The sequence below is a fragment of the Engystomops pustulosus genome, chromosome 1 (genome assembly GCF_040894005.1).
Source record: "Engystomops pustulosus chromosome 1, aEngPut4.maternal, whole genome shotgun sequence".
NCBI lineage: Eukaryota > Metazoa > Chordata > Amphibia > Anura > Leptodactylidae > Engystomops > Engystomops pustulosus.
The window spans coordinates 105,809,958-105,825,643 of record NC_092411.1 but is presented as its reverse complement, the minus strand read 5'-3'; the positions used below and the strand labels follow the sequence as shown (position 1 = coordinate 105,825,643).

The 15,686-nt window shown below is 41.3% G+C and overlaps 1 protein-coding gene across 8 annotated transcripts in view; it reads right to left on the bottom strand.

Moving 5' to 3' along the window:
- The window catches only part of SHC3 (SHC adaptor protein 3), an 83,812-nt gene that overhangs the window by 65,158 nt on the left and 2,968 nt on the right, over nt 1–15,686 (bottom strand). For all 8 annotated transcript variants that reach the window (XR_011855572.1, XM_072150786.1, XM_072150785.1 and 5 more), the window contains exon 3: nt 8,470–8,540. Coding sequence is in view for 7 of the 8 variants with exons in the window: in XM_072150786.1 (XP_072006887.1) it covers nt 8,470–8,540 (71 nt within the window). In the remaining variant the exon portion in view is untranslated. The remainder of the gene's footprint in view (nt 1–8,469; nt 8,541–15,686) is intronic.

Sequence of the window (15,686 nt, the reverse complement as noted above, 5' to 3'; positions counted from 1 at the left end):
TGGCTATAGGATAATGACTAGGTTGTAAGTTAATGGAAAGGACCTTGATCCTGCCGTCTGTCTGGGTGCAAATCCACAATAAATTAGTGTGGGTGGCAGCTTCACTGCCTAATTGCATTCACTAACAAAGGGTGCCGCTCTAACAGCAAGAGAGCTGTCCTGTTTCCGGATGCAGACACTGTCAGGTAGTGAAGCCAGAACAACAAGCGGACAGCGTCAGCATCTGGAGGCAGGACAACTCTCCTGCTGAGAGAGCGGTGCTAGCAACAGTTATCTTACCTCTGTTACTGAAGGGGAACTGCTCCGCTCTCAGAGTATCACCTCATGTCATATGTTAGCCATCACTGCTCTAGGTAATATACACCCCTGGCCAAAAAAGTATTGTAAAAAAGTTTCTTTTGGATGGCTCATAAAAACAGTTTTGTTTAAATGATACCATAAAATATATATAATTGAAAAGGATGTAACGGGCCAACTTTTGTTCAATAACCTCAGTCGTCCTATGTGTAATGAGCTTGTAGGACAGTGAAAAGGGCTGACTGATCACCCAGTAAGCAATGCAAAGTAGCAATAATGTGGGAACTTGCTGCAAAACAAGGAGTTATAAGAGACCTCCATCACAGCAAAACCAGACCGGTAAATATAGGAAAAGCACAACAGCAGGCAGTAATAGAAGACTGTGTCTAGGCAACAGAAGAAAATTGTTTGTATCTATGCAAAGAAAACTGCCTCAATGTGGTTTGAAGATATTCCAGAAGTCTTTCCAGTGTATTCCAGATTTTTTTTAAATTTTCACCAATCTCTAGTACAGCATATTATGTATATAACATATAGTGTATGTGATGTATATATGCTGTACCTGTGATGTGTATATGTTGTATGGCGTCTGTATATACTGTATGTGAGCATATACTGTATGTTTGTATATAGCACTGAATGTGTGTGTATATGATATGTATGTGTGCGCAAATGTGTGATTGTAACACGCATTTCTGTATATAGAAATATATATTTTTTAAAGTGGGAAGCAGGCCCCTTGCAGAAGCCTGCTATGGGGCCCTGTCTCTCCTAGTTACGCCACTGGTTGTGTGAAGTGCTGTGGCTTCTTCAGGGACTATCATGAACAGAGTACCACCTTGTAATGTGGCTGCGCTTGATACTGAAATTAAAGAGCATTCACATGAATAATACTGGGCTGCAAACAGACCATGTGAGCAATATAGGTTTATCATTGGGGAAAGGGGGTAAGGTAGATGCCAGATCCCAGTCAGATTCATATGGATTATATATCCTAATGTTGATTGACACAGACTGCAAAAAATTTCTAGTCTTAGTTCTAGAATCCACAGAAGATTGTTTTGTATTGTTAGTCTAAGGAAAAGTTATACAATTTTCCAGTATACTTTCTGTATCAATTCCTCATGGTTTTAGAGATTTCTGTAGAAAGCTCAATGTTTAATCCCAGTGGTCATGTGATAGACACACAGCTGCATAAGCTGTTAGTATCACACAGCTCTGATTACTCTTTGTGATAATAACAGCACCTAAGTGTCCATCAAGGTACCATGGATAGATTTCTTTCCACTGGATGTAAACATAGAAGCTTTCGATCGAAGGACAGCAAGCAAAGATTTAGAAAACCCGCAAGGAATTAATACAGAAAGTATTAAAGATATAACTTTTCATTGTACAAACAATATTAATTACTTGCTGAAACTGGACAACCACTATAAGTATATAAGAATAAATGCATCAGGTAATATCTCTCCTAATTATTATCCACCTTCTGTTAATTCTAAGTTCTCCACCACACACAGAAACGCTGCTGACCTTATCAATATTCTTTATTTTTCTTTACCAGCTACATCCCCAATATCTCCTTTTAAAAGAATAACCAATAACGATGCAAGACCTGCTTCTAGGTCATTTGACCTGCTGGTTATCACATTTCCCCTGCAGCTCTGTTCTATGGTGGCCTGCAATTCTTCTGTTGTTGCAGACCTGAGAACAGAAATGGTGAAGGGATAGGCATACTGCTCTCACCACAGTGCATTTCCAAGTTGTTCCTCAGTTTACTCTTGACTGATGTAGTTATGGTTCATGATTATATTTATTAGGACCACTATTTAGGTAATTGTTATGATTGGAGAAAAAAAGGGATTATGATAGAGCACTACCAAAAGAAAAATAATGGGTCCATTAAAGCGAGTCAGAGTAGAAGACACCAGTCTTTGGTAAGAGTCTGGAGGGAGTATGTGGACCCTCTGGACCACCGTGGGGGGTGGTGGTACTAGCAGACGTTGAAGGCAACTATGCCTAGTTGTTCTTCCCGAAAAGTGAGCAGACAAGAATGCTGGGAAACCACTCCGGAAACATCACCCAGCAACCGATGAGAATCCTTGGCAGAGTCCCTGATCTTGGCGGGTCCATGGACAGATCTTACAGTCACAGGGGGGTCTCTTTGGGAGTCTGGAATGAGTCTGTGGACCCTGTGGATCACTGCAGGAGGTGGTGGTACTAGCCGACACCCGGGACTGGAGTCTATGTGGCACCTGGTCTTCACCAGAGCCTGCCGCAAAGCAGGATGGTCTTGCTGCACCGGGTGCCAGCAGGCCTGTGGTAACAGCCAAGGTTGCAGGGATAGAAGGAGGAAATGCAGGCTACAGTCCAAGTCTGGAATGACAGCACGAGAACGGCTTGGCAGGATGAGCTGGAACACACAGCAGGCAAGCAGGAGCTGGCACACGGCACAGACAGAAAGGAACAGACAGGCCCACGGAGGAATGCTGGAGACTTGGAAAAGTAAGGACGCAGGAGACACCAGGAGCGTATGGGGACGTTTGAGACACAGAAGACACAGGAGCGTCTGGGAACGCTGGAGACACAGTAGCGAATGGGAACGCTGAGCCGGATTAACCAGCGCCAATCAGGAGGACTCTGGCCCTTTATGTCCAGGAGAGCTGGCACGCCCTAGAGAGCGGGGATGCGAGCGGCCAAGTTGGTCGGGAAGCAGGAGCGTGGAGAAGTGAGTCCGGGCCGGAGGGCACCACGCCACATGGGGAGGCACGGTTGTGCAGCCATGACTACACCATTCCAGTGTTGAAAAATGTGGCCTCACCAATAAAGGATCTTATCCCTACACTCTACTAGACTCAATGGGGCAGATTTACTTACCCGGCCCATTCGCGATCCAGCGGCGCGTTCTCTGAACAGGATTCGGGTCCGGACGGGATTTATGATGGCAGTTCCTCCGCCGTCCACCAGGTGGCACTGCTGCGCTGAAATGCATCTGATCGCGCCGGAATACAACTTGCTGGACCAGGTGAAGGTAAGCGCTTCCCAAGCGACACATTTTCGGTTATTAAATGCGGCGGTTTTTCCGAATACGTTGGGTTTTCGTTCGGCCACGCCCCCGATTTCCGTCGCGTGCATGCCAGCCCGATGCGCCACAATCCGATCACGTGCGCCAAAATCCCGGGGCAATTCAGGTACAATCGGCGCAAATCGGAAATATTCGGGTAACACGTCGGGAAAACGCGAATCGGGCCCTTAGTAAATGACCCCCAATATTTTTCTTCTATCATAGGCTGATTTTTTCTCCAAAAATAACCAATTCACTAAACCTTGTAAAGCCCCTCTGCCTACTCACCTTACAAAGAATATAAACCCCTTTCCTTCTTCTGGTGTCTTTCCATCTTCTTTCAAACCCACTGTCATAAACCCATCACTAAAAAATAACTGGTCCCATCTTATGGCGTTAAATTCCAACCAGTTGCTTAGTCTCAAAGCTCTGCTTCGTGTCCAAACTTCTGGAACACCTGGTCTAAGCTAACCTAACATAGAATCTGTCAATTATCATTCCATTACTCTATTACTATCTGGTTTTCGCACTTTGCATTCCACTGAACAGAACAGAACTTTCTAAAGACTCCAATTATCTACTCACGGCCAAATCCAAAGCTGCCTATCCTCTCCTCATTCTTCTGGATCTCTTTGCAGCGTTTGACACAGTGGACCATGACCTCCTCTTCAGGGTTATCAAGCCTTCCAAGTCAGTCTTCTTCCTATCTCTTAGACCACACATTCAGTGTGTCCTTTTCTGGATTTTTCTCGTCTTTTCTCCTCTTCCTCTTGCTGTAGGGGTTTCCTCTTGAATCCTCTTCACCTTTCTGTTAGGAAAACTTACGTCTGGAATACTGTACGCCAAACTACCACACAGTCTGAGTGCAGGCTGACAGAACAGAGCAAGAGGGCGAACTAACACTGCGCTGTTCTACCAACTAGACCCTACCAAGGCAGAAACCCCCTTGAAGGTAGGGAGCCTCTGCCACAGAAACCTCCTATCTACCCTGCAAGGCCCTGGGAGGTGAGAGGAACCCAAATAGGTCTGTCAGCCGCAGTGAGGTGGTACAGACAGAAAACTGCAATGTGGGAGTTTGGACAGTATTCAGACAGGGGGAAAAAACAGGACGAACAAGGATGAAACAAGCGGGGTTCAAGACAGCATAAGAAACCAAAGCAGACACGAGGAAAGAGAACTAAAGATGTAAAGACACTGAACATAGAAAGGCAAGCAAAACCACCGGATCACACCAGAGGGTACGTCAAGGTCAAACCACAAGACAAGGGAGCGTAACCTGACTGGTGAATACAATACCAGGGTGAAGCAAACAATGCTACAGGAGACCAGGAATCCAGCTAGGCTGTGAGTTCCAGAAGGACAAACACTGGCACAGGTGGAAGGTCCAGATCCAATTTATGCAGCCTGAGATCCGCCCCCAGAATCCCATAGGAGCAGGAATCCAGACTGACTCAGAAGGCAGACATCTAAGTTTTCCCTAAAGCGCACGCGTCCTGGATGCCCGCTGCCCTGTGCGTGCTGGAGGATTAACTCGCTGCGGACCGGGGGCGGAGCCAGCGTGGAGATGCGCAGAAACTCGGGGAGGACCGCTAGCATTGTCAGCCTGGAGGGTAGAAGGACCAGCAGACGCGGTGTCCCTTCCAGCGGACCTGACACTTTCCCTTTATAATTCCACCATTGGCCTAACCATATAATTCTAATGTGTTGCAGAATATGATTGTGCAATATAAATATTTATGATTTATTATTATGTAAGCATAATTATTGGAGATGGATTTAATTCAAGCTACCACAAAACACCCAGCAAGGTATATGATCTGGGAATGGATGTCAGTGAAAAAACTAAACATCAAGCATGACCAAGCATGACTTTTGCAATACACCTGACATGACATGATGTGGGATAATAGCCAAACCAATGTATCTATTCCAAAAAGAACTCCCATTGTGGAAAGCACTGTTTCAATTTGTTTGCATCTCGTCAGCACAGAGTAGGGAACTGGTTAGGCTGAATGAGAGGTTGTAAACGCAGGTCAGAGAAGAAAATGTTCTCTTTATGGAGAGTTTGCCATTAAAGGGCACCTTTGAAGTCATGCTTGTTGTTAAGAGGTCAGCCTTCAAGGTAGCTCTGTGTAAGTCTATTGTAGGCATATTTCCCTGGACAAGTATGATAACAAAGGTTTATTGTACAGTTTCAGGATGAGAGTTAAACCTCATCTATTGTTTCCTGATATTGTACAACATACTGGGTAACCCCCTAGCTAGCAAGCCTGCGTGTATGTCTTATGTGGACACTTTTCAAATTTTTTGGAAAATGCATTTAATTTAGGCAAAACATACACATTCACAGTATACCAATACTCCATGGCATACATTTATTAAAGTATTTGCACCAGTTTTCTGTCTGACTTTGAACTGGAAAGAACATTCAAACTACTTGCACATGTATTTATAAAGTGTCTGCGGCAGTTTTATGTCGCGGCTGCACCGTGTCTGACAAGACAAAAAAATGTGCTCCTAAAGGGGCGTATTAGTACTTAGTCGAAGTTTGCACCACATTTATTACTGACACGCACAACAATTCTGTCTGCGCCACAATTCTGCCGCATGAACAAATGCTCCAACAAATGGTACACACTTCCAGAGAAGTACAGGGGCGCCAGATTTATGAAGAACGTGCACCAGTTTTGATTACTCTGACGCACTCTGCACACACCTGAGGCAAACTGCTTTGTAACATTTTACAGGCTACATCAATTTTATATTTGTGGGGAACATGGGCATATGAGGTCTTATTTTTGTGGGATGAGACACACTTTACAGATGCTTCATTTTAGGGTGTCTATTGAATGAAAGCCAAAGACTTATGAAAAATGCAAAAATACTGCTGTCTTATAAACTATTACTTCAAGAAAACTTCACTTTTTAACCAATATACCAAGAACTCATGTCAGTGTGATAATGCCAGTGATATATATGGTGTATATTTATTTTAAGTATGTTTATTTTATCATTTTAACCTCTTAGTTACCAGCTTAATTCGGGGAAAGATGTCCAAGCACCTTTTGTCATTTTTGCACAGTCATGTTTCAAAATCCATTTCAAAAGTCAGTTTTCTGTCATCATGGCCATATGAGGGCTAATTTTCGCAGGTCAAGTTGATTTTTTTTAAAATAGCATTATTTTGGCATACATATAATTTATAATTTCTGTCGCATGGAAGCCAGCGCAGCTGTGCCACAATTCAATTGCGTGGTACACAATCCCCAGTTAAATACTTTGACCCTGTCATAGCGGCGCATATCCCAAAAACTTTGAAAATCCGACGAGAGTGCGATATGCGGACCCTTAGTAATTAAGCCCCACTGTCTATTATACTCTATCAGCATTACTGACAGGTAGCATAACAGACCATGCGTATGTCAATTCTAGAGTGAAGCCAAGCGGATAAGATGGTTCTAGGGTTTCTTGCTGTTTATTCTATTCTTTTATCATTTGTTGTGTTTGGTTGTTACTTTTTTCACAAGCCTTACTGCTAAAAGAGGGTTCTGCAATGCACTGCAAAAACTGCATTCATGTAGGTTTTTTATAGGTGGTGGTTGCGGTGATTTTCATGCTCTTGCTAGGAGGAGTTTTGCAGTCATGTGTCCTATTAATTTCCAAAATTTACGTGGAATTTTATCTATGCCTAGACCTAAAAGACTAGAGCCATATCTGGAAATTTAGGAGTATTAGTTATATTACAAATTATTCTGAATAACTTTTTCCAGAATTGTTGGATGATTGGACAGGACCAGAATATATGTAATAGAGATTCCTGTGTCCGCATTCTCTCCAGTATAAATCCGTTGTGCCCGGAAATATGCTAGCAAGAAGGGAGGGGATTTAAGGGGCCTTCACACTTGCGTTTTTCACGCACGTTTTCTGCGCGTGCTTTTGGCGTGCAGAACTTGCATTGCACTCTGACCCATTGTAATCAATGGGTCTTTTCAGACGTGCATTTTTTTCCACGCACACACACGCGTGTTTTTTTTAATGCACGTTTAAATCTCGACATGCTCTACTTTTGCAAGTCACGCGCGTGAAAAACGCACCATACAAGTCTATGGAGATGCATGAAAAACGCATTGCACTCTGAGACACATGCAAGTGCAATGCATTTTTCATGCATCAATTGCTATAGAAAAGATAGAGCTCAGTCCTGAGTCCATTTCACGAGCGTTTTCTGCGCATGAAAAACGCTTTCAAATTGCATTGAAAACGCGCGTGAAAAACTGAGACACTGAACAAACTCTGACTGAAAACTGATTGAACTGATGCAAAATGTGCGTTTTTCACTGACTGAACCATGATCTCACCCTGATCAAACTCGTTATCTGCAACGCAAGTGTGGAAGGGGCCTTAGTACCACCTGGAAAGAATTTTTACATGGACCTCCCATAAATTGGCACTGACCCAACATTGCCATCTGGAAAAAACCCTAGTTCTCAGAAACAGATCTCTTGGTGGCCATTACATAATGTGGGAACCCTGGTACCAAATTGTAGAACAAAGTCTTCTAGACTAAACATAAGGTTATGTTCCTTTATACAATATGAATGTGTCCTCAAAACTTACCAAGGAAAGATAACGGTGAGAATTATTAAGTTCTTATGTAAATTTCTCTGTAGTTGAATTTTTCACTTTGTTTTACATTGTAACAATGTTTTAAAAAGATAATTGTATGTATTAATCCTGTCACCAGGATGAAAATGAGCATTTACCATTTCATGTACCATTAATATTACTTTGACTCAATAAAAAGTATTAAAGGAAAAAACTGCATTCATGGTGGGGCAGTAGCATGCTCTAGGTATAGCATTTTTTTTACAAATATTTTGACTTTTAAAATCCAAAAAAGGAGACATAAACCAAAGTTATTTAGAAGCAGTGTAGCAGAGGGTCTTCTGTGACCTCCACCTTAAAGTTCTTCAATTTGGTAAGAAATAAAATTTTATTGTATCAAATAAAATCATCCTTAAATCTATATTTTGCTTAGTTCATTGATTTCTTGACTGTTGTCAGAAAAAGTATATGTTCATGTCAGAAAAGAAAATAATTTATCCTACCTTGTTATCTGGGTTCTTGTGTTAAAATCAAGAGATCTCATGGAACGTAAAACTTCTATGCATCCCAAATACTGCAAGAGGATAAGAGAACATGTTAAGAAAGAAACCTTCACAATTGTGCAAGTAATATACAATACAAAAGATATTTTAGGTATAAGAAGGCTCCTATGTAGACTACGTTTTCCAGGATGGGATAAGGCAAACATTGCCTCTTCACTATCTTGAAGGCAGAAACCAATGACATGATGTGGGATATAAGCCAAAGAAAGTATATTGGAAAAATGTATATATTTTCCTTACACAAACAATATCAATTATTTGCTAAAATTGGACAACCCCTTTAAAGGGGCTGCTTGACAAGGTAACCAAGAGGCAATGTTTTCCTTATCCCATCTTGGAAAAAGTATTTGCATATAGTGTCATCAGCTGGGGAGTTTTATGTGCACCAGGGGCCGCTGATATTATTGTCAAAGATGGGAGAGGAAATAGGGTCAGGAGGGGGTAGGCTGAGCCTGTAATGAAGAGAGAGGTTCAACGGAGTTATGCTTGGGAGCAGATGGTAACTTCCCAGGTACACAGTGAAACTCATTTACACACGGGTTGTAAATTATTTTTCTACCAAACAGAGTATATATCAAACACTATTAAAGGTCCCGTCTTCTGATGGTATAAATGGTTGAAAAAGTCTGCTGATGGTAGACTCCCTTTTTTAGCTATATATGCTCATTTTTATTAGGGAGTATTTACCGTACATTAACAGAAAAGGAGATGTGTAAATTGATCCAAACATATCAATGCAACGTTTATTGATCGTCACAATGTATAAAACATCTTAAATGCACATTTTAAATGTGAAAAAAGTGCCAAATCCGAGACCTGTCTCTACAATATAAACATCTTTACACAACGAGGGGTTTAAACTTAAAGTCATTCTGTGCAAAAAATACTAAAATACGTAATTCTGCTCCAGGTGTCCCTGGGAATCATCCCTCAAAGTACTTTTTGGTCCTCATTTAGTACCTTTTTTGGCCCATAGCAACCAGCTCTCAAAAAAACTACAATCAGCAAGATCTAGGCGGGACCTGCCTCCTGTCACCTCATCACAAGCGCATGCTGCTGACCAATGAGACCAGAGCTATCTATCTGTCTATCGATATCATATCATATCTATCTATCTATCCCATATCTATCTATTATCTAGTCATATCTATCTCATATCTATATATCTATTATCTAGTCATATTTATCTATCTATCTATGTATATACTATCTATTATCTAGTCATATCTATCTATCTATCTATTTCCTGCTGTGGAGTGTGAGGTAAAGGGGGGGGGGGGGGGGGTTGTCGTGATCCCTCTGCAGCTTGTGTCTGTGTGGATTATTTGTTTATATACAGGTGCATTTCCCTGTGATGATGTCATGATTATACAGGGAGAGGGAGACACAGTGAGTGGGGAACTGAATGAGAGGGGAAAGGGGAACATAAGGGGGGCTAAGTGAATGAACAGGGGGGCTTACTAAATGAAGGGGGACATAAAGGTGTGCTCATGAAATGAAGAGAAGAATATGGTGGTATGAAGTGGGAGGAGAACATGAGGGGCGCACTGAATAAAAAGGGGGGAAAACATTAGGGAGAAATGTGTGAGAAGAGGGTAAATATGGGGGCTGTGTGAGGAGAGAATAAACATGGGGGCTGTGTGATGAGAAGGGAAACATGGGGACTGTGTGATCATAGGGGGAAACATGGGGGGCAGAAGTAACAGAGATGAATTACACATAAATGTATTCCCTTGTGTTACTTTGCATAAATGATGTAGCACCACATGACATAAGCAGAGATGCGCCCTTGGAGTCATAATCATGTTAGTTGCCCCCGAATCCCAATGCCCTATCCATTGAAATATTTTATTTATTATCCCATACAGTGAACTTTGTTACAACAGAAAAACAGTTTGATTCGTCATTTTTTCAGCACCGATAAAAAGTGATCAAAAGGTCGCACAGTCACAGAATGGTAGCAATGAAAATGACAGCTTGTCCGACATAAAATAACAAATATGTCAGGTTATGGCAAAACAGAATTTTTTTTCAAAAGATTTTAATTTTGTTTATAAGGTATAAAAATTGCAGTTTTTTTTTCAAAACATTTTAATATTGTATAAAAACATAACAAACCTTTAAATTTATGTGACAGATCTGCCCTAAAAAATAAAGGGGATGAGTCATCTGGGCTGCACAATGAAATTTTTAAAATTCTGCATTTGGAATTTTTTTCCAGCTTCCCTGTACATGGCATTGAATATTACATGGTGCCAAAAGAGAGCACAACCTGTTCTGCAGAAAACAAGCCTCCTATGGCTTTGGAAATGGCAAAATTAAAAAGTTATGGCCGTTAGAAGGTGAGCAAATGAAAAAAAATAGAAATTGCCTGCAGTATTAACTTTATATTTATTCTTTTTATTTATTCTTTTATTTATGTAGCGCACACAGATTATACAGCGCTGCACAGAGCTTATCAAATCAGTCCCTGTCCCCATGGGGCTCACAATCTAATCAACCTACCAATATGAGTGTGGGAACAAACAAGGGAACCCGGAGGAATCCCACACAAACTCGTGCAGTGGGCCGTTGCCACATTTGGACAATCTATTTCAACCTTCTGATCGTGCTGGCACTGCCAAAGTGCCAGAGCGATCTGAAGCCGGAGAATGACTGTTACAGGGTTCCCTCTATCACTCCCCCCCCCCCCGCAACGTGATCGTTGTTGCCACGGGGGTTGCCATGGCAGCCGGAGGTTAGATAAAGACCTCTGTTTCTGCCATGTTAGGTGGCCTATTAGCCCTAGTACAGGACTAAGAATAATAGACAAACTGTCAATAAAACAGAAGTACAGCAATGTATTGTATAAGGGATCAAGGTATCCATAGTTTAATTACCCTAGAGGAACAGTAGAAAAAAAAAGTTAAATTTGTTTTTAAAATTTTATCTTAAAAATAAATAAAAAACAAAATAAACTCAGGGGAATTCACCTATTTCCCTATATATAATTATATTTTGTGTTAGACAATGTATACTGCTTATATAGTGCTACTGTCAACTAACTGGCGGGGGAGCTGGGTGTACCATTCCCACTAATCTATTATTGATCTGTAGTAAAGTTAGGCCATTTATATGTTCGGGCTAAAATAATCCTTTAAGCACCATGTCATTCTGTACCCTTTAGATACAACTCTAACTAGGACAAGATCAAATAATAAAAAACAGACCTGAACCCTAATACTAACCTCTGCCAAACTGAAGCATGGTGTAAGCTAGAAACAACAAGCTAAATAGTCTCCAACTCTACACTGACAAGTTATTCATTTCAGAATTCTGTTTGCTGAAGACGTTTTCTCAGTATTAGAAATTATCTTCTAGGATAGGTTACAAGAGCTACATCTATGGCGGTTGTATCCAATCAAGAGAAAAGGAGAGCATTGACGTCCCATTGAAGTGGACCAAAGATCGTACTGCACCTACACTTTTTTCCATGGGCCTGTCTGAAATAAAATAGCTTTGGAATAAGTTATATTGGTGGACAAACCCCTCTTAATCATATAGGTAATACACATTTCTGGTGCTGAAGATTCCTCATTTAGTCTATGTAAAGTTTTAATAGCACTTCACTCTAAACATGTGCATTCTTCCTCTCCTCCTCACTCATTCAGCTCCCTCCTACCCTTCCCTGCCTGCTCAATGCATATGACATGAAGACGGAACTTGTGGTGGTGAGGTGGGAAGAGTTGGAGGGAGCTGGATGAGTGAGGAGGAGAGGAAGAATGCATGCCTTCCAACTTTCGTAGCAGAGAAGGGGGACAAAAGATTTTTTTTTGCCCTAAGCCATGCCATTTGCTCTGCCTCTTACCCCATCCTCACACAGTATAATTTCCCCCTAAGTTCCCTTGATCTCCCCCTCACACTGTGTCCCCTCAGATCCCTGTCACAATGTAGCCCCTCTTATATTGTCTCCCATATTACCCTCATATTAAAGCCTGCAGCAGATCCCCCTCTTGCTGTGCAGCCAGCAGCTCCCCCTTATTGTGCCCCTCAGAAGCTCCCCCTCTTATTGTGCCCCCCTCCTATTGTGCCCCCCCAGCAGCTCCCCCTCGTATTATGCAGCCCCAGCAGCTCCCCCTCGTATTATGCAGCCCCAGCAGCTTATTGTGCCCCCACAATAAAATAATAAACGCAGAAACTCACCTTTCCCATTTCCCCGCTATAGCTCCTCTTATCTCTTCTACTGCTCAACTCTGCATCCCTGCAAGGTCCTTTAAGTGAACCTGTCATCAGAAATGTAATTTTTAGCTGGTGACAGGTTCCAATAGCCTATACTAAGCCAATTTTAAAAATGCCTATGTAGACATTCTGAATCGTTTCAGTATTTCACATTACTGTCTCCCTGTCAGCAGATTGTGGTGATTTCTAGGGGGCATCTGCAACAGTCTGTGTCTTAGTCTCATTGATGCATTTTCACACCTCCTAACAACCCTGGATCCAGTGGGTTTTCAGACTCTGTTCCACTGTCCCGTCCCGGATGTTTGTGCCAGGACATTTGTGCATGAGCTAACCACAAACATGACCGTGGTTCATATTCTGACCCTACCCACTTTTGTTGACTCCACATTCTGAGAATTTGGAACAACCCACAACATGGGGCCGCTTTTAACTATTTCCAGGGCCACTTTAATTTCCCAGTCCGCCCCTGACTTCAGGTCCTGCAGTAACACTGAAGGACAGTGCAGAGTCAATGTCAGTGCTTCACCTGATCGCTAGGCAGAGATTAGGAAGGTGTGGAAATGCTGGATCCTCCAGACTATAAGAAACCGGTCTATTATCCGTGGCTTATAAGATTGTAACTCTAACACAAAACCTGCATATTTTGCATATTTATAACAATGGGAATCGGAATTAGGAATGGTATTCAAATATAAAGCTATAAATAGGATTCACTTAAATTCCCACGGGTTCTCCAGGTGTGTCATTATTGCAGGTAAATTCCTATAAGATTATGACGAGATGGTACAGGAGCCTAGAACTCTCTTTTGCATGGCCTTTGCTGGAGGTGCAACACACCTGGAGGCACCCATACTCATTATGACATAAGCCGCAAAATTGATAATACCTCTTCATTGGCTTAGTAAAGCACCACTATCTATACTTGAGTGGCTTAATAAAATAGATCAAATATGCAGGCTAGAGGAAATATAGAAGACAACTATGGAAGCCTTGGTGCAATTTATGAAAGTAAGAAATAAGGTAATGCCTACGGGAGAAATAGGGACTTCTTTACCACCCACTCGAACCAAGCTATGGTACACTGCTCTAGTGCACATTTAGTTGAAATATGGGATCTGTACTACCTTAACTTTATGTTTCATATGGAAGAAATGCGTAGATGTAAGGTTGTTTATACTTCAAACATGACAGCATCTGCAGCCACCCTACCACCCCTAACTTTTACCCTTTCCCCACGTGCTTTAGGGGGCAGCATTTTGAACTACCTTCCTAATCTTCCCATTCCATTTCCCTTCCCTCTCTGAACCAATTTGTCTGCCACTAACGATATTGTACATGTATACGTCTGTCTTGCATACTGTCTATATCATATAGGTTGTAACTAATGTTTGGCTCAATAAAGTTATTTTAAAAAAGAAAAGAAAATTCTAAAGAAATATCCATGATTAGAGACATGAAACTTGAAACATGAAATTTAAATAAAATGAGAAGTGATCAGTAATTACACTTATAGGTATAGGTTGTGATATAATGGTACTGTACAAGGAAAAGGCACAGTTGGCCAACTTAAACCAACAAGTCATACGCCTGAACTAAACAGATAACAAAGACAAAAAAGATAAATCTTTCTTTCTCATTGATTAATTAAATGCACTCTACACTTAAATGGAGAGGAAAAAAAATAATGGATGTTTTTCATCAGTTTGAATCGCCTTGATAAATTGTACAATACTTCTCAGTTTATCCTAATGTGTACAGATTTTAGGGATGGCATCAAGTGAATCTAAAGCCAAATATGATACCTACAATTGTAAGTGAAAGATACAAGTAATGCTAGTTGCCCTAAGATGTAGCAGACATGTTCACTTGAAATGAAAAATAAAAGGAATTTAATACACCTTAGAATAACATGCCATTGGCACAGGACTTTGTAACATACGCTGGATAATTAAACCTACACTAATTCCTAGCGACAATTCCAATTGTGGACTCCAGTAATGTGTGGGCCTCCTTCTGGCAGTATACACAGAACATACATCTCAACAGGTTTTCTTTGGAGCAGATCTGTCTCTCTACTCTGGCTCATGAAGCACAAGCCTATGAACATGTTATCTGTTTAAATAGTGGTAATCTAAGGTAATGAGTGGGTTAATAAAAACATCTTGAATGGTCAAGGGCAATAAAGGTGTTAACATCATCTCTGCTGGTCCAAGGGCAGGAAGGCAGTTTATAACTAGATGATTGTTTATGGCAACATCCAAGGATGCTGTATTAGACTGTTTAGGCACATAAACACTGCATAGTGCTATCAGCTGGTCACAGAGCAGCTTATCCAATTGTACAACCTCCATGATTGGCGGATTGGGATAAGGCAGTGTCAGTGTAATTTATCAGACACCTATGCAAAAGGATGCATACTTGTTTTAAAACCTCTTGAGACCAGAGTGGGCCCCTTCTGGGTATTTGTGCAACTGAAGAGGATCATTCCTTTTGCCGTACTATATATGTCATTATCTTTTAAAATGTCATCACATCACTGTACTTTCTGCTTTTAACCAAGGCTGCGGCAGTTTTCTCTCATGCAAGTGGCATAGACACCATGCCCCCATCATATGTTGGCATTGTTTCTTGGTATATGCAATGTTTAGGCTACAATAAATACAGAATGTCAAAAAGATGGAAATATATACCCAACATAGCTCAATATCCATCTGAGAAACAACATGCTTTGGAATACATTCAATTTAGATTTTCTAATAGTTAAACGTACACACTACATGAATGTGGTCACTTGGCAACAATCTCAAAAACCACACTGTGTACTGTTTACACCTATGCATTTGTGGTTTGTTCATTAAACTCATCAGCACAATGAAGTATATAATAGGGAGCCATATTCACCACCTATGATGTTCAGATTAGGCACCACATCAGTGTAT